Consider the following 19,702-nt stretch of genomic DNA (forward strand, 5'->3'; position numbering starts at 1 on the left):
TTTTTAAATAAGTTTGAAGCAAGATATGCATGTAAGCTATCTTCACACTCACTTACATCACAATACCTCTTTCCAAACTTGAGTAATTGGGCAGAAACCATTCTTCTTTTATAAGTTAACATCAATTTCCCTGTCACCAAACTGGCCCTAAATACAATCCAAACCTATCTCTGCATGTAAGCTACCTTTTAATACCACAGCATAATTCAAAACTAAATTCATCCAACAGAGTCATTATTTCTACTTTCAGCAACAGGTGACCTAGACCCAACTAGCTTCATATTGCCGCTGTCCTTCTCAAATCTCGTAGCTACAAAATGCCAACTTTTCAGGAGAGAGAAAAAAATGTCACATTTTTTATAACGCTGTTTTAGAAATTGAAATTCTGTAAAAATACCAAACAAATGAAGCTGCAAAATACGACATAAGCCGTAGACGCGTAAGTCATACTGATAAGTCATACTGACATTCAGAAATGGTAGCTACAATATTTTGTCACCACAGTTTTGTCATTTTTATGATGTACGACAATTCGTCCTGATAGGAAACCTCGTAGCTGCAAATATAACAAGTGCTGTCAGAGGACAGCGCGCTGGACTGTTCGAGTGCTTGACATTATAATGTATACGCCATCATGGACAGGGGGGTGGGTATAATGTGGGTGTGTGGTCATTTAATAGATGATATTTCAATAATAAGGAAAAACAATTATTTTTTTTAATTTTTTTTTGGGGGGGGGGGAGGGGGAATCTAGGGGGGGGGGGGCATGGGGGATGGTTTGGGTGGAGTGCATTGTGGTATGTCAGGTAAGTATTGTTTTGTTAAAGAATGAATCAAATGTGATCATAAATAAAGAAGTAATGGTAATTTAAGCAAAATCTTCAATTATCTAAGTATAAAAAGGGCCATTATTATGTCAAAATGCTTTATACAGTTGTCTGCTCTTGTTTATTGATTGGGGTCATGTTGGTAAAGAAGTATGCAAAATATAAAAGCAATATGTCAAAAGACATAGGAAATATTTGAGGTGGTACGCAAACTTTAACATAGATTTATCAATAATATGCATATTCTAAGTATAAAAGGGGCAATAATTCTGTCAAAATGCTTGATACAGTTGTCTGCTCTTGTTTATAGATTGGGGTCATGTTGGTAAAGAAGTTTGCAAAATATAAAAGCAATATGTCAAAGGACATATGAAATATTTGGGGTAGTATGCAAACTTTAACAGTTGCACGCTAACGGGAACGCTAACGGAAACGCCGACGCCGGGGTGAGTAGGATAGCTCCACTATATATATTTCATATAAAATAGTAGAGCTAAAAATGTTTTGGTCAAATTTGTCCATACTAAATGACGTACCTATAGGTGAAATGACGTAGCAATAAAAGCAATTTGTCAGGATGAAAGGACGTAGCTTTGAAAAATGCATGATTTTATTGTTATTAAATCATTTTAAAGAAAAACATAGCTTTCTAAGTAAATGATTGAATAGTCAACGCAAAATGTATAATAATAAATCAGAAATTCCTTCAAATAACAGTAATAGATTAACAAATAGAGAGTACTGTTTACCAAAAAAGTGTTTTTTATTTTTCAATAAGTATTATTTTTTAATTGCAACATTATTGTAATTTCCATAATGTAGGATAAGAATGAACATTGTTTAACTACTTACGATTAACAGAATATTCTCTAACTTCCATGAAACACACTTTTTTAATGTTTATTCGCGACTACCGGGTACACAATTTCATGTTTTTCTACAATCGCTACGACTTTTCGCCCGACAAAAAAAGCCAACAATCAAGCTACAACATTTCGCCACGTGGTTTTTTCAAGGGCTCTGATTGGTGTAGAGCTACGAGATATAGCCCAAAACACGCGCCAGACTTCATATATTCGGAAAAGACGAAACAAAATATTTGAAAATTTTGGAGCTATGAGGTTTCAGAACGACAGCGACGATATGCAAATCTTCGTTGGATCAGCCTTTAATCTAATGAAACACAAAATTTCAGTACAAATTTAGCAACAGTGCATGACTTTGACCAAATGCAACCCAACGCTAGGTCTGAATGTCAGCTAAGAGATAATTGTTGCAAGCAAGCTGAATTTCCTAAATACAAATATTATAATAACTGACATACTTGGGACTAATTGAAGCTCAGTTTGGAGCCTTGGTGAATGATATCAGATGCTTTGAGGAAAATGTTTGTATTATCCAATGAACCTCTCAAAAAACACGCCCCCAAAAACATGTGTTCGGTAAATTGAATTACTACAATAGAAAACCCACGCCTTTACTTTTGTATCACTTGCACTATTCGATGAATAATTTAGTAAAAACATAAAAAGAAATTGGTAGTAAATGACATATATATTAAATAACATACAACATTTTAATAAACAGTATAATTTACTTGAATTTTTCAGTAAATAAATTGTGAGGATCATACATTACTGCCTCTTAGCTACATTGTGGTTCCTTATAATAGGACAACAATCATTAAATTATATAGGTTTGCTTTTGAAAAAAACAAACAACATTTTTATAAATAAAAACAAGTAATTTAATTGATTTCATCATCAATCAACCCAGGAATTTTTTATGGGGGGAGGGGGGGGGGGACAACCAGGGATGGTGTGGGAGGGGTCTTCCCTCCCTATGTTTTTTTAATTTTGCACTTTTCAAGGTGAATTTTAATGCTTAACAAATCTTATTTTGTAATATAAATTTATGGAATAAAAGTAAATCAACACCTTTCTGAAGTCTAAAGCTTTAAATATTGGTGGGAACAGCATTTTTTAAGAAATGTAGGATAGTTGATGACGAAGGAAATCAAAAACCATTATAAAGAAATGTATCATAAAGTATGACTGACATATAACCATAATACTATTTTCTCTTTGAATCCAAGCCTCCTCTAAAGTTTCAAAGTAAATTCATAATAACATGTTTATCATCTATTACACAGTTTTACTTTCACCACCATAAACACAGATAAACCATCAAAATTGTCAACAACTGTGACATTAGATTGGACCTTGAAACTTTTTCTATAATAACCGTTTTCAGTAGTTTTTTTATGAAACTATACCAGATATTGACCTGATTTTTAGTATGCGAGTCTACCTATATTACCAAAAGATAAAGTGTAAAATTCGTTTCGGCCCATTGATATTTGGCAAAGTTATTGGCATTGGACTTAAATTTTCACTTAATAACCGTTTTCCTGAGGTTTTTTTTCGCAACTCTTCCAGATATTAAGCTGATTATTATGCCCCCAGAAGGGTGGCATATGGCAGTTGGACTGTCCGTCCGTCTTTCCGGCATTTCATTATCCAGACTTTTTTCAAACGCTTAAAGATATTGACCTGATATTTGGTGTGTGAGTCTACCTACAAGACTTTAGGATGAAGTATGACTTTCGTTCCGGTCCATTGATTTTTGGCGAAGTTATGGGCCTTTGACTTTGACAAAGAAACTTGCTGGTTCAAAGTAATGAATAATTATCCATATCACCTCTCTAATTGCTTCCAACACTATTTGTTTTCCACAAATTATTAACGTCAGCAATATTCAGGCTTACGACCTTCTGTATTAATTTCTTTCATTCCCTGCTTCTCTTTCCTTGGCCAATCAAAACAGTGTTACAACCACCATCGATAGATGAAGCATTCAGGATCACAAGGGAGAATTGATTGATAAGGAAACATAACCTAGCTGGGGCTTACCGGTATCTCCAATGGCGAATAAAATAGTGCTAAAAATTAATCCCCTTGTTTATCAGGGACAATAAAACACATCTCTTTTGTATTAAGAGGAAGTGTATTGTAGGCCCTTTCATGAGAGAAAATCGCAGTAGGTTCATTATTTTAAAAAATCCTAGCTTGACGGCCAGCTGGGGGGGCCCGGGCCCCATGGACCCCTCCCTGCGTACGGGCCTGACAATTATGGTAATTGATTAATAATAATTATTCATTCACCAATACATTCACTTAAAAGAAAGCAAAATAAATATGGTAAAAAATAGCTTTCAACTAATTGTGAGGCTTTCTGTTCCTTATGATTGTTTTAAAACATGTACATGTTTAGTCATTTACAAGTAAGGTAGTAACAGAAACTTATCTTTTTTCTTTCTTATTTTTTGTTGGCAATGGTATTAAACATATATTTAGCATATAAGTCATGCTTAATGCAAATGTATTACAACAAGGCCTGAAAAGCCCAAAGTCACTCACCTGAGATAACAAGATATTATTGGGACAAATCTTTTGGCCAAGTTTCACGAAGATCGGAAAATAAATGTGGCCTCTAGAGTGTTAAAAAGGTTTTACTATAGCCATATAAGGAAAAATGCCCCGCCCCCTGGCAGCCATGTTTTTCAACCAACAGGCATCATTTTTGAACTCATCCAAGATATATCGGGATGAATCTTCTGACCAAGTTTCATGAAGATCGGACAGTAAATGTGGCCTCTAGATTGTTAACAAGATTTTACAATAGCCTTATATAGCCATATAAGGAAAAATGCCCGCCCCTTGGCGGCCATGTTATTCAAGCAAACGTAACCATTTTCGAACTCATCCAAGATATCATTAAGACAAATCTTCTGACCAAATTTCATCAAGATTGGACAATAAATGTGGCATCTTAGAGTGTTAACAAGGTTTTACTATAGCCATATAAGGAAAAATGCCCCGCCCCCTGGCGGCCATGTTTTTTTACCAACCGGCATCATTTTCGAACTCATTCAAGATATTATTGGGATAAATCTTCTGAGCAAGTTTCATTAAGATTGGACAATAAATGTGGCCTCTATAGTGATAAATAAGATTTTACTATAGCCATATATAGCCATATCAGGAAAAATGCCCCGCCCCTTGGCAGCCATGTTTTTCAAGCAAAGGCTACCATTTTCGAACTCATCCAAGATATCATTGAAACCAATCTTCTGACCAAATTTCATGAAGATTGGACAATAAATGTGGCCTCTAGAGAGTGAACAAGGCAAATGTTGACGTCGCACAACGGACAACGCACGACGGACAAAAGGCAATCACAAAAGCTCACCATGAGCACTTAATGAACTGTTTTAAGATCACATTCAACAGCAAAAACATATTGCACTCAGCATTTCTGTAAATGTTAACCTATCGCTTAAAAGGAGCTTACAGTCATGTTTCCTTTTCTGTTGTTAAGTGTGCCTTTATCGACATTTTGAACTGAATATAGCTATTATTTAGCTTTCTATTATAATTTGATCCATTTTAAAAGACCACCAATGTACCGTTTAAATCAACATAAACTTTGTATATATTTTTATGTAAATTTTCGTCTCTTGTTTTGATGCTGCTCATATTGCAGAGATTTTGTTATGTATATTTGATACTAACATATCGAATATTTGTACACTCTTTCCCACATCTTAAACACTTAAATCAATTTAATTGGTATCCCCTGCCAAATAAAGTTTGTTTATTGATGATGGCAGAACATTAACAAAAGGCTATTTCAAGGGTTGTACCAGAGGTTGAAGAATCCACTCGACTGCTCGCATATGCGAGTGAAGTTGACGGTCGGGCGAGTAAAATTTGTTAAATACTACCGACCGAGCGAGTGCTGTTTTTCAAGTTGAGAAATATAAATTCAGTTCCAGAACTCCTTCCACATCGATACAAATTGCGAACAATTTTTCGAACGAACAAAACATATGTTAAGTACACAAAGAAACTGCACTTTCGTTTTGACAATGAAAAATGAAGTCACGGGCACAGTAAAAATAATTCTCAAAATCGGCTGCGCTCTTTTCGTCGTTGTCAGTGCTCTTAGCTAATCGATTAAAAGTGAACAAAACTGTTAAATATATTGGTAATTCCGTGATTTTTAATGTAAATATCAATACAACAATAATACATCACTGGTTGATTATAATACTTCTTATATTTAATTAAAAATAAACAGAAAACAATTATTATTAATAAACAGAATAATTCCGAATTTAGTGATCAGAAGCCTTAGGCAAAATTTACCATATTGTAACCGTTTGTCAATCAAGCGTGTCTTTCAGTAAAAGTTCGTCTGAACTATAAAAATGGAAAAGGGTTCTATTTTAAAATATCTGCAAGGTGGTGGCAACAGGGAACAGAAAGAATTAGAAAGGTCGTCAAAACGAGATGCGGAAAGAATTGAGAAAAGGAAAGAGGTGCAGAAAACGTGAGGAAAGCAAATATAATCAATCAGATAATATAGATAATTTGTTTGCAGTTTAGTGTCACTATGTTAAGTAGGTTTAGAAGGTTCTGGTTGATCATAACTATAAATATAGATATCTATTTTTTTAATGCAGGGCGAGTAGATTAAAGTGAAGGGCGAGTGGATTAATTGTCAGGCCTACTCGCCCTGCAGGGCGAGTGGCTCTGGAAAAACTCTTCAACCCCTGTTGTACTATTTTTCAGTTTTAATACTTGTACCTACATTTAGCCATGATGCATTTGCAGCAGACAATAAAATGCATATAATATCTTTTTATGAATCAATTAACATAGAAAATGAAGGAAGCAGCATCTGTTTCATGAATTAATTAACATTAAAAACATTGTGACAAATGAATTATAAAATATTGTCGTTCAGTTACATAATTATGATACCAAAACAAAAATGGGCAATACCATTAACTCTTATTTAAGACAGTGTAAGGTTATGGTTTTTGTGCATGACACTGAATCTACAGATTGATATCTAACTACCCATGAAGTTTTGTTTAGAAATCTTATATAGTTTTTGAGATCTAGAAAATTTATGAAACACAAACTGTCTGAAAAAAACAAAACTATACCCAGGTTTTTTTCTGCTGTATTAAAAAGGTCATAAAATGGACCTGATTCCAAAGCACACAGACCTGATTCCAACGGACCTGATTTTTTAAAGAAATAAGTGTCCAAAGCAGGTATGTGTATAAGACATATCTGACACAATTTAGATATATGAACTGGGTAAAATCCATTATTTTCTGATTCAATGCAAAAAATACAATATATTTTCACACAAGTCAGCAACAAACATTACATTCACTCACCATTTCTGCAATTCTTAGTCAAAGAAGTCCCCATTTTCTCAGTTATTTATCACCTCTAACCATTTATATATACCACTGAATAGTTATTGAACTAGCCAACCAAGTTATTACAGCCTAGCAATTTACAACCAGAGAAGTGATGTTTGGTAATTAGAGGGATGATTAAAGGTGTCGTAAAAACAAATGATGCACAAGTAGTCCTTATCTTAACGCAGTATATGCCGTGCCTGTACATGTAATTGCCCTGCAGCATAATGTTGTTTGTATGCATAATACCACAAGAATATTCTGGGCAATAAGTCTTTTGTTTATTTTTATCAAACATTAAAAATTGTCTTATGAAGATAAATTATAGAACCTTTCATGTTTACTTTATAGTATTCTTTTTTATGAACAAGATGGCCAAATGCCCTGATGCGCTAACCAGTGACTTAAAGAAAATTTATTGATTTGCTCTGCTTTTGTTGATGTTTGTGTAATAAATTTAAAGACTTATAAAATATAATATAGTTGGGTAGGGGTTGGAAATAACTCACAGCCACCCAAGGTTCAATGTTTTTATACCATGTAAAGTCTATCGGGTTATTTACATATATATTATAAATATATATAATAGAACTCTGCAACCTAAACACAAAATAACAGAATAACAACACGCAACAACCTTACAAACACAAATACAATATTTCAAAATCAAAACAATGAAGGCACTGTAGGTGTTCGCTGTTGTAAAATGTCGTCCTTGATTAGCTTGTGCGCATTGCACAGGCTAATCAGTATGCACAGGCTAATCTTATTTGACATGCATTAAGCTCCATTTTCCCTGAAAGCAGCCAATATGTACAGATTTCAATGATAAACACTAGACTGGCCAATCTCGTCTTACAAGCTGTTAAACACTATTAGTCATATAAACCCTCTGCAGTGTACCAGTGGTGAACTATAAACAGGCAAATGTGGTGGTTATCTTTCCTAGCAGACGCTCTATATAGCATTTGTTGTCTGCTGCAACAGGCAGTGGTTGTCTTTCCATACCGTAGCTAAGGCATACTGATTTGCAAAAAATGGTCTGTAACACACTAATAATTAAAATTCATTTGCAATTCAGACAATTTAATAAATTCAAATACAGGTACAATTTATCTAAAACTCAAGAAGAAAAAAGATAAAAAGTTGAATGAAGTTTGTCTTTTGAAAGCTTCAGGGAGCAAAGGAAAGCATGGTCAGCAATTTGCAATAAATTTTACTGGATGTTTTGTACTGACAAATAAAATCTTTGTATTACAGTATATTAAATATTTCTCCTTCTTAACTGAGCAAAACAAGTCTGACATCACAGCACATGGCTGCACGCCGCAGGACAAGGGACTGAATTTCACAAGAGATGCAACTGGACCCATACAAGACAAGGGACATAAGCATTGGTACATGAGACATAGACACATATAGTAAAACTGACCTATACTAGATGTAAAACCACAACTTGCATTGATGATTGAGTATAAATGTGATATCTTTTTTGTTCACAATGTTTAAACACATATATCTGCCCCTCCCCCTGTCAGTAATGATTTAAACTGACTGGAACATTAGTCAACCTTGAAATGGATATCAATAAAACAAAACATATTTTGCATGTTTCAAGATAATTGGGCTTAAAATCAAGGAATTTCAAGTTGATGTATAGATCTTGTTTTTTTACCGCACAAGAGCTAGTCATATAAGAAATCATGCTGAAAAAAACATCTGAGTAGGGACAATTTTGATGGGTAAGTAGCGTTACTGCAAACAAACAATTTTTTAGTGAACGTCCCCATATTTGACCTTTGACCTTGAAGGATGACCTTGACCTTTCACCACACAAAATGTACAAAAATTATGGCAAATGTTAAAGTTGGCGCAAACAAACAAAGCAACAAACCAACAAAAAGGGCAAAAACAATATGCCCCCCACTATAGTGGTGGGGGACATAAAAATATTCATACAACTTTATGACACAAAAATATTGCATTTCCAGGCACATTATCATTAAAAACTTTTCATATTTGAAAATATTTCCAAAACTAAATTATGTATATGTACATACAGAGTGGGTTATCATGTGATTGTGACATCCTTTCCTAGACAGGTATTTTTGGCCGTTTTATAGCCATTATTAATCTTGGTTAATTTTTAAATGCTCCTCATTTTCCAGCCAATTATTAGTAAGTAAGTGTTTGGCATTTATTTGGTATTAAAATTCCCTCTATATCTCAACTTTAATCTCTACAAATTCTCTAAGCAGGAGCTGTAATTGTGTGATGAGGAAAAAGTGATTTCTAACTTTTAAACCATGTTTTAATACACCCATATAAGGCATAACAAGAGATGTGTTGGTCAGAAACACAATGCCCCCTACTGCGCCACGTTGATATATTAATTGTTTTTTTTATCATTTGGCAGGTACAGATAATTATCTCCTTTTGAAGCTTATAACTTCCCTTGGATTTGTTTTTTTACCTTTGACCTTGAAGGATGACCTTGAACTTTCACCACTCAAAATGTGCAGCTCCATGAGATACACATGCATGCCAAATATCAAGTTGCTATCTGAAGGGACATTAAAGTTATGAGCGTTTTTGGAAACCTAAACGCAGAAACCTTAGAAACGCAAAGTGTGACGGAAAGACAGATGGACGGTCCGATCACTATATGCCCTCCTTCGGGGCATAAAACCTAGCCTGGTGCTGGCAAAGCGTTTTAACAGACCAGAAGCATTTTATGGGCCTAGATATCATTTATAGAAACATCTTTCTAGCCAGTTTCATGATAATTGGACTAGAAATATAACTTTTAGACTGTCTACAAGATTTCACCAGTGCCTTACTGGTAGTAGGAACAAGAGATGTGTTCGTCAGAAGCACAATGCCCTGTACTGCGCCGCTTTGAAATAAAATTTCTATTTATCATTTGGCAGTTATAGAAATCATCTCTCTTTAAAGATTATTACTTCCCTTGGATTTTGTTTTTTTACCTTTGCAATTGAAGGATGACCTTGACCTTTCACCACTCAAAATACACATGCATGCCAAATATCAAGTTGCTATCTTCAATATTGCAAAAGTTATGGCCAATGTTAAAGTAATCGGACGGGGGTTCACATAAGTCCACAGGCTAGTAATGAAACCTACCATTCACAATAAAGAAAATACAAAATCTTACAGTAACTGTGAAAAAAACTTAAATTCTTAGTAAGGAAATATATAATCTCAGATTTATATTTATATAAATTACTTCCCTTGAAAATAATTGTCTCAAACAAATCTCTATTTTTTAGTAGCAAATAATTATAAGCCACTACCCTGACTGTAGATTTAAAGGTAACCTTACTTGATTGTAGATTCAAAGGTAACCTTAAAGTACCTAAGATACTTGTATGCCCAAAAGTATCATTGTGTGCTTGGCTTAACCATAAAATGTCATTTTGATTATGCTTCAGTTGTATGGTTTCATATTATTATACATAATAATTATCTCCCTTTAAAGCTTATTACTTCCCTTGGATTTGTATTTTCAAGACCTTAGACCTTGAAGAATGACCTTCACCTTTTACCACAATGTGTTTTTCAGAAACACAATGCCCCCTACTGATCCGCTTTGATTTATTTAAAAACAAGAGATGTGTTTGTCAGAAACACAATGCCCCCTTTTGCGCCACTTTGAAATAAAATTTCAATATATCATTTGGCAGGTTTAGAAATTATCTCCCTTTTAAAGCTTATTACTTCCCTTGGATTGTATTTATGACTTTTGACCTTGAAGGATGACCTTGACCTTTCACCACTAAAAATGTGCAGCTTCATGAGATACACATGTATGCCAAATATAAAGTTGCTATCTTCAATATTGCAAATGTTATGGCCAATGTTTAAGTTTTCGGACGGACGCACAGACTGACAGACGGACTGACGGAAAGTTCGACTGCTATATGCCACCCTACTGGGGGCATAGAAATGTCAAGCGACATGGTAGCAATTTGTTTAAGTTGGACTATTTTGGACTTAGCTGATATAAATAAGAACACATTATCTGACCAAATTTCATGAGGATTGGAATACAAATGTGACTTCCAGAATGCTTTCAAGTGTTCACCATAACCATTTAAGGAAAACTGCTTCACCCCTTTGCACCATGTTTTTCAAACAGTTGTGCAAATGCATGATAACATTAAAAAACAAGAGATGTGTTCATCAGAAACACAATGCCCCCTATTGCGCCGCTTTGAAATATTAATAAAAAAAATTGCGACCTTTGACCTTGAAGGATGACCTTGACCTTGAACTTCCACCACTCAAAATGTGCAGCTTCATGAGAAAGCCGCTTTGAATTTTTTGTTTATTTATTTTTTACCTTTGACCTTAAACTATGACCTTGACCTTGAACTACCACCACTCAAAATGTCTGTCCTTCCGAAAAAAATAAAATAACGTTGGACATAACTTTTGCATTATTGATGATAGAAACTTTATATTTGGCATACATGTGTATCTCATGAAGCTGCACATTTTGAGTGGTGGAAGTTCAAGGTCATCCTTCAAGGTCAAATGTCTAATATATGGCGTCTGTCCGTCCGTCCAAAAAATTTAACATTGGCCATAACTTTTTCACTATTGAAAATAGCAACTTGATATTTGGCAGGCATGTGTATCTCATGGAGCTGAACATTTTGAGTGGTGAAAGATGAAGGTCATCCTTCAAGGTCAAATGTCAAATATATGGCGTCTGTCCGTCCGAAAATTTTAACATTGGCCATAACTTTTTCAATATTGAAGATAGAAACTGGATATTTGGCATGCATGTGTATCTCATGAAGCTTCACATATTGAGTGGTGGAAGTTCAAGGTCATCCTTCAAAGTCAAAGGTCAAAAAAAAAAAAAATTTTTTTTTCAAAGCGGCGTTCTCAGGCCACAATTAAAATATTGTTGGTTTGCCCTTTACCGACCCTAAATTTTACAGGTGGGTAGGTAGGTAGGAAAATTATTTTATTTTATTTGAGAAATTATATTTTTAATACACTAATAGTCTATGAATATTTAAAACACTTATTAAAGCACTGTTGCAGTGTACGAAGCCCTATGTAGCTTAACATGATCTTGTTTGCTGTTTCTTGCATATATTAATATCAAATGCATGCTTGTGTGTTATTTATTACATCAAATATTTGTTCATTATATGATTTTAATTGCTCAAATGCATTTGTAATTATTTAACAGCCAGACAGCTTTTATTTTTAACTTAAACCTTTCCCTTAAATTGGGCTTAATTAGCATGCAACAAGCATTGAAGGAGTGTAGAAAGACAGCCCAAAGCCTTTAATGGAAAAATTCAGACGTGGCGAAAGACCATCACATTTTACAGGCCAGACTTGCCTACCAGGAGAAACAATTCACAGGCCTGTTGAAGTTTTTACAGGCCTTAACTTTAAGTGTTTGACCGGTTAGTGCATAGTCTCAGCATGGAAAAGTAAATTCATAAAAGTGCAAACTGAACATTATTATAAAGCATTATTTCTTCTTGAATGCTCTGAGCTTTTATGAGTACATACGTACAGCTCAGAGGGTCAATAGCTGGGAGTTGTATTATTGCAACTAACATAAGCATGAAAACTTGATTTGGGGAAATAAATTCTGGATCTGGATAGGTACGTTGCAGGACCTTTCGGTGTAGGCGCAACGGGGGAGAGGGTGGTTAGTCCCACTGTAGGACAGTGGGTGTTAGTTTCAGTTTGTGGATATACTAACGCTTTAAACATATATACTTGAGTGTTGTCGATGTATTTAGCTAAGAGACATTAATAAATTAAATAAGCTTACCTTTACATATCCATTTCACTAACATGCCATTACAGTAAACTGTTCAGTGTGGCAAACATAATAAAGCAGAATATGCACATGAATCTGATTAAACACAGATCCACTTGCATATAAATCAAATCATGTTTGTCTTTTATTTTGCATTTTCGACAAAAAAAATCCTGTAACTGTTAGATGTATTTTTCTTTGCGAGTAGACTGCATTCCAATTTTCAAACACTTCATCACTTGTTCTGTGACATTCAGTTCATACATTTGCAAAAAAAAGAGAGTTTTATTTGTATCTAAAACCTATGCTCAATCGTAGAATGACACGCTCTTTTCATTAATCGATACTAATTATATGATGTCCGTCGTAAATTCGATAGTTATTTGTTCTCGCTGAGCATCGTTATTTCTTTTAATTGTCGGCCATCTTGGATCACGTTAACAACATGTGTACAACGAACGTAAACTCGTATATGTCCGACTCCTTTCGCGAACCAATGGTTAAGTATGATGTCGTTCGGCCATTTTCACGGAACACCGCCGATCGCGATGCTGGTTATAGACGCTTGCATTACTGTCTATTCTGGGGCGAATGAAATTCCAACCATCGGAGCGACCTAGATCGGTCATGGGCGATAATAATAGACAGGGATATAAATACGCGCATGAATAAATATTGCTTTCGGCTCTTTTGTCATCGTCGAAAAAAACGAAAATAAAAAAAATAAGTTTTCAGAAATCGCAATAAAATTTTTTGGGTCGGGGGGTAAAAAGTGGGTCGGTCGATAAAGGGCAAACAAACTCAATTTTAATTTAGGCCTCATGAAGATGCACATTTTGTGTGGTGGAAGTTCAAGGTCAAGGTCATCCTTGAAGGTCAAAGGTCGAAATTTTTTTTTATTATTTTAAAGAGGCGCAATAGGGGGCATTGTGTTTCTGAAGAACAAATCTCTTGTTCTTTAATAAGATCTTCTCACATTGTTTTTCACCTCAAGTGACCAAGGCATCTTTTTCTTGCGTTTGTTAAAGGGCCTGGCCTAATTACATATTGGGGAAACAATATTGACAAAACTGGAAAATGGGAAGAAATTTACGCCAAAAAGCTTGAGATAAGATATTCTTAATTATATTTCTGACATATTTTAGTGATTTAGTGTTATTTTGATTGTTTATATATACATATTAATTTAACAAGCTGTGACCATGTCCTTTTGAAAGTACACAGGAAACATTCCAGCTAGTTTACATTTTAACTATAACTGTGTAATAACTAAGATCTATGTTAATATGCACACTTGCCTACTAATGTGTAAAAGACACTGATCATGAAACATGGCGCAATGACGATTTTTATCAGACTGCATAACTGAAAATAAAATGCATTTGAACTTGTCCAAAAGTGATTTACTGGTACATTTTGAATTCATCCCAGTGTCAATTACACCTTGATCTTTTGCAAAAGGACTTACCGTTGAAAGCCAATGGTAAAATGTATGTCATATTTAACAAGTACATGTAAGTGACTCAATGTACAGGGCCAAGATGTCGTTATCAAATTATAAAGTGCATTTGAATACTACACATTTATAATAAGGCTCACGTTTCAGATGTTTTTTTATATCATATACATCATGTTATGTTTATCACACTACTAGCCCTGTATTTGTTAGTGTTCAACTTAACTTAAATCCGTGGTATATATCAAATTATTTGGTAAGACATTAGTTTTAACAACATACATAAATTTCTCTACATGTGTTGATTGATCATATATACAAATATAAAGTTCACCTGTTTTGGACTTGAAAGTGGACAGCAAAGTGGAGAACCTATTTGTTTTCTGTACTGCTATTTGTACACTTGGCTTGACAGATAGGGCAAGTGTATATGTGGTCCCGAAGCATCCGGCGCTTGATTTACTAGCAGATAAAATTTGGAAAACAGTGATCATCTGTCGTTGTATATGGACCCTCATACCATCAACGTTCAAAAGACAAATACCCTGAAATACAAAACATATTTGATTATACTTATTTATTCATGCATGACCGCATAACAATAAAAAAAAAAGATGTGTTTGTCAGAAACACAATGCCCTCTATTGCGCCGCTTTGAAGCCATATATTTTACCTTTGACCTTTACCACTCAAAATGTGCAGATCTATGAGATACACATGCATGCAAAATATCAAGTTGCTATCTTCAATAATGCAAAAGTTATTGCAAAACTTTAACCAAGGTTAAAGTTTTGAGACACACACAATGAATGACAGACAGACAGACAGGCCAAAAACAATATACCCCTGATCTTTTGATTTGGAGGCATACAAATTCTGATAATAATAAAATTGATATTCAATTTCAAATTGTATTACACAAAAGTCACACAAAAAGTGGTATGCTATATGATTGTTGAGTCGTGGGTTAAGATGTTACATCAAAAATATTTTATCAATGTATGTCAATGAATTATTATGACCATTATTAAATTTTGGTCTTTAATTTTGTTGCTTTTTTAATAAATATTTATCCTCTGGAATAATAAATAATCAAGTATGTTGATAGTGTTAAACTGTCATCTTGAATTTAACAACTTATCAGAAGGGCCGATACTATGAGAGGGTCAGTACATGAAACAGATTTATACTAAAGGGAGCTAAGTGTAGCCAGTGTTTTTTTTATGGCAATTTCGGGGCCGATATTCGGCCCCATTCCCCTCCAAAAATAGTATATATTTTCCCCCAATTTTTTTGAAAAAATCCCCTCCAAAAGTAGAAACAACTGCCTCATGATAGATATATCTCAAATTCATTTTATAAACATTTTACAAGGTATATAACTAAAATAAATATGATTTGTTATTATTATAAAGAGTTATATTAAATTAGGTTTTCCCAAATCAGTGGACTTCACGAATTAATTTTTTTTCCAAAATGACCAAGAAAAGGCCTCATGTATCTATATTGTGTCAATATTTGTTGATAAAAACATTCCAATTTGGCCCATTTTATTGATAAATGCTCAAATTTGCCATTTTATTGATTAAACAAATCCCAACTAGACTGAGACTAATTGGTTTGGAAAACTGATACTGTGCATGACGGCTGAACTGACTGAAACTTATGTTGAACAAATCATTGATATATATTTAAGACAAAAAACAGAGACATTTAGCTGTGAATATTACATTCATACTTACATGTGTATTCATATAATAAATATCATTTCATATAAAAGAATGACTTCTTAATTTTTCCCTTTTCCTAAAAACGACGCGTTTTTCCCCTTTGGACGGGCACGGCAACCATTCCCCTATAGGTGAAAAAAAACACTGGTAGCAAGAATTTTGTCAAAAACTTTACCGATTGAAATGCAGTATTTGTTGTTATGTCCAAGAAAACACATTTATAATGATATATAACACATGCGCAGGCTGTCAAGTGACCTTTTTTCAAAAAGTAGGAAAAAATAGGAACAACTTTTGCAAGAAAAGTAGGAAAAAAGTAGCAACAAGATGTGTTTGTGAAACACAATGTCCCTCTATATGATGTTTGACATTGTAGGATGACCTTGACCTTGTGAAGGATGACCTTGACCTTGACCTTTCACCACTCAAAATGTGCAGCTCCATGAGATACACATGCATGCCAAATATCAAGTTGCTATCTTCAATATTGCAAAAGTATTCATAAAATAAGCGATTTGAGCCACATATATTTGACCTCTGACCTTGAAGGATGACCTTGACCTTGACCTTTCACCACTCAAAATGAGCAGCTCCATGAGATGCACATGCATGCCAAATATCAAGTTGCTATCTTCAATATTGCAAAAGTATTCATAAAATGAGCGATTTTGGTCACATATAATTGACCTCTGACCTTGAAGGATGACCTTGACCTTTCACCACTCAAAATGTGCATCTCCATGAGATACACATGCATGCCAAATATCAAGTTGCTATCTTCAATAGTGCAAAAGTATTCATAAAATGAGCGATTTTGGCCACATATATTTGACCTCTGACCTTGAAGGATGACCTTGACCTTTCACCACTCAAAATGTGCAGCTTCATGAGATACACATGCATGCCAAATATGAAGTTGCTATCTTCAATATAGCAAAAGTTATTGCAAAATGTTAAAGTTGGCGCAAACAGACAGACCAACAGACCAACAGACAGACAGGGCAAAAACAATATGTCCCCCACTACTATAGTGGGGGACATAAAAAGTAGGAACTTTTCCCTCAAAAGTAGGAATACATAATACTTATTTTTTAGACACAGATCCAGGAAACATAGCTTGAAACAGAGCAGGAGTGCCATCACATGTTCTGTATGGATACCCACTTGAAGCTATCTTAAGGGCCCAGAAGATTTCAGCCTTTTGTACCTGTTCCTTGTGTGATGGATGTACTTGCATACAGATAGATTTATCCCCACAACCCTGAGAGCTGCTTGGCTTTTGGGCACTTCCAAACAAACGCTTTTGTGAATTAGCATGCATGTATTTCATGTTTTCCTTGTGTTTTTATCCATCTGCATGACTTATAAGTTGATTAGCACCAGAATTACTACAAGATGGACTTCATTCAGACAGTACAATATCTTGCAAACTCATTGCCGGTATCTCTCTTGCTCCATGATCCCAGTGTTTTTCCACTGTTGTCCAACTTCTCCATTTATGAAGGGTTAAACTTTGTTTTCCCACTAGGAATTTTAGCACTTATAGTGTATCTATGATAATTAAGTTTCAAGCAAAGCTACCCTGATAAAGAAGTATACATGTAATTAGATGCTGTTCATTTTGGTGTATCATCAAATAAGTGGTTAGAGGTCTTCTGTGTATGGATATAAAAATGGTAATATATTGTGCATGTTATATCCTTCAGCAGAAGACCAAATTTATTTAGTGATACACCAACTTGTTGTACAAGATTAATACTAGTATATAAAGCAGTGTAAATGCTCTGCTACAGCTACATTGTGAAACCTTTAAATTGACAATAGGGTGCAGTTATAATGACTTAAGTTACATTAAAAATGACTGGTCATTGCAGAGCAGATTATGCAACTCGAGAAAGGACCTTATCACCTGACATCTTTTATGACAGCATTTATTGGGCAATGAAACAGTTGCACTACATTGTTTATTCCAGTTTCAAATAATGGCTTTTACATTATTGATGACTTTGCGGGAGTGTAATAATGCCTTTTAATAATTTTAATACTTCGCTTTAACACCTTGAAGTTACCTCACTAGGTATGGCATCATTAGACAAGAATTGTGTTTGTCCGAAACACAATGCCCACTATTGCGCAGCTTTGAAATAAAATTTCAATATATCATTTGGCAGGTTTAGAAATTATCTCCCTTTTAAAGCTTATTACTTCCCTTGGATTGTATTTTTTAACTTTTGACCTTAAAGGATGACCTTCACCTTTCACCACTCAAAATGTGCAGCTTAATGAGATACACATGCATGCCAAATATCAAGTTGCTATCTTCAATATTGCAAAAGTTATGGCCCATATTAAAGTTTTCGGACGGACACACACACACAGACAGACAGACAAACGGACTGACAGTACAACTGCAATATGCCACCCTACCGGGAGCATAAAAATGTATCAGGGCATTTAGGCTCTGTGCATTTATCTTTAATTACTAAACATGATGTACCTATGATATCAATAGAACATCATATCCGTTGTCATGTAATACAGAATTTATTACATTATATTTGTAAATGATGAAAACTCGGCAAAGCATCAGTTTTATCTTTTTTCCAATAACTTGTGTAATAAATTCCATATTACATAACCACTCATACAATACATGTATCTCTATATCTCTACATTCCAAACAGCAATATCATGTAAACATGCATAAGGTTTGGTCAAATTGTTGTCAAAGGAAACAAAATAAAACTGGAATAAACAAAGGGTTCCCTCAGCTCTTGCATCACTGGGAACTGTGTAAGGTAGTGAAGTCTGCAGTGTACAAATGCTAAGGAAGTAAACAAGGCACTATTGTTACTTCAAAAAAAAACTTGTCAATAATTTTAAAAGTTACATAAGAAATAAATATTTATGCTCCTGAAGAGGTGCTAGCAGACAGTCAGCATGGGTTGTCAGGTCTCATCTAGATGAATGCACATTAACAGGGATACAGTCATGCCATAGATTCATTCATCCTGCAAGTTTACTAAATAAACTCTTTAAAAAAAAAAATTCTCCATTGAAAATGAAAAAGTAGGAATAGAAGGAAGATTTGGTAAAAAAATAGGAAAAAGTAGGATCCTAATGAAAAAGTAGGAAATAGTAGGAAAAAGTAGGAAAAAGTATGACCCCTTGACAGCCTGCATGCGTGTTTTTGTATTCGTTCACTTCCAAACATCCAATGTTTTCATTAAGAGGGCCGATACAACGGATAGACATGCTAATACAGGCAAAAGCCCGTGTAGCGGGCGTTGACCTTTCATACATATGGAAAACCTCAGGAAAAAGTATATAAATTACATCATAATTGTGTAGCGAATCGCACTTAATATTCTCCCATTATATGTTTTTCTTTGCTATATTAGACCGTTTCAGAATTAATATTACACAATTATCTCCCCTGAATACTCATTTTCTTCCTGTTCTGTCTCATAGACTGGTTCACTACATATAGTGACAGTCTTTACCAAACACAATTTCAGTAAATATAATCCGTCTAAAATATTTTGTCTGAATCTTCGATTTCTTTCGAATTTATTTGCTTTGCTTGATCTT

At 34.5% G+C, this 19,702-nt stretch overlaps 1 protein-coding gene across 4 annotated transcripts in view; it reads right to left on the minus strand.

Annotated features, from left to right (window-relative positions):
- Positions 1-19,702, minus strand: part of LOC127832535 (apoptosis-inducing factor 3-like) — an 82,446-nt gene that overhangs the window by 57,000 nt on the left and 5,744 nt on the right. For 2 of the 4 annotated variants that reach the window (XM_052358054.1, XM_052358049.1), the window contains exons 1-2: positions 16,124-16,150; positions 14,716-14,926 (exon numbers count right to left, since the gene is read on the minus strand). In XM_052358054.1, coding sequence (XP_052214014.1) covers positions 14,716-14,926; positions 16,124-16,135 — 223 coding nt within the window. In that variant the 5' untranslated portion in view covers positions 16,136-16,150. Of the gene's footprint in view, positions 1-7,083; positions 7,241-14,715; positions 14,927-16,123; positions 16,151-19,702 lie in introns of those variants that run through there. The other 2 variants (XM_052358061.1, XM_052358078.1) reach the window with 2 other exon arrangements.

This window comes from Dreissena polymorpha, chromosome 1 (assembly GCF_020536995.1).
Source record: "Dreissena polymorpha isolate Duluth1 chromosome 1, UMN_Dpol_1.0, whole genome shotgun sequence".
NCBI lineage: Eukaryota > Metazoa > Mollusca > Bivalvia > Myida > Dreissenidae > Dreissena > Dreissena polymorpha.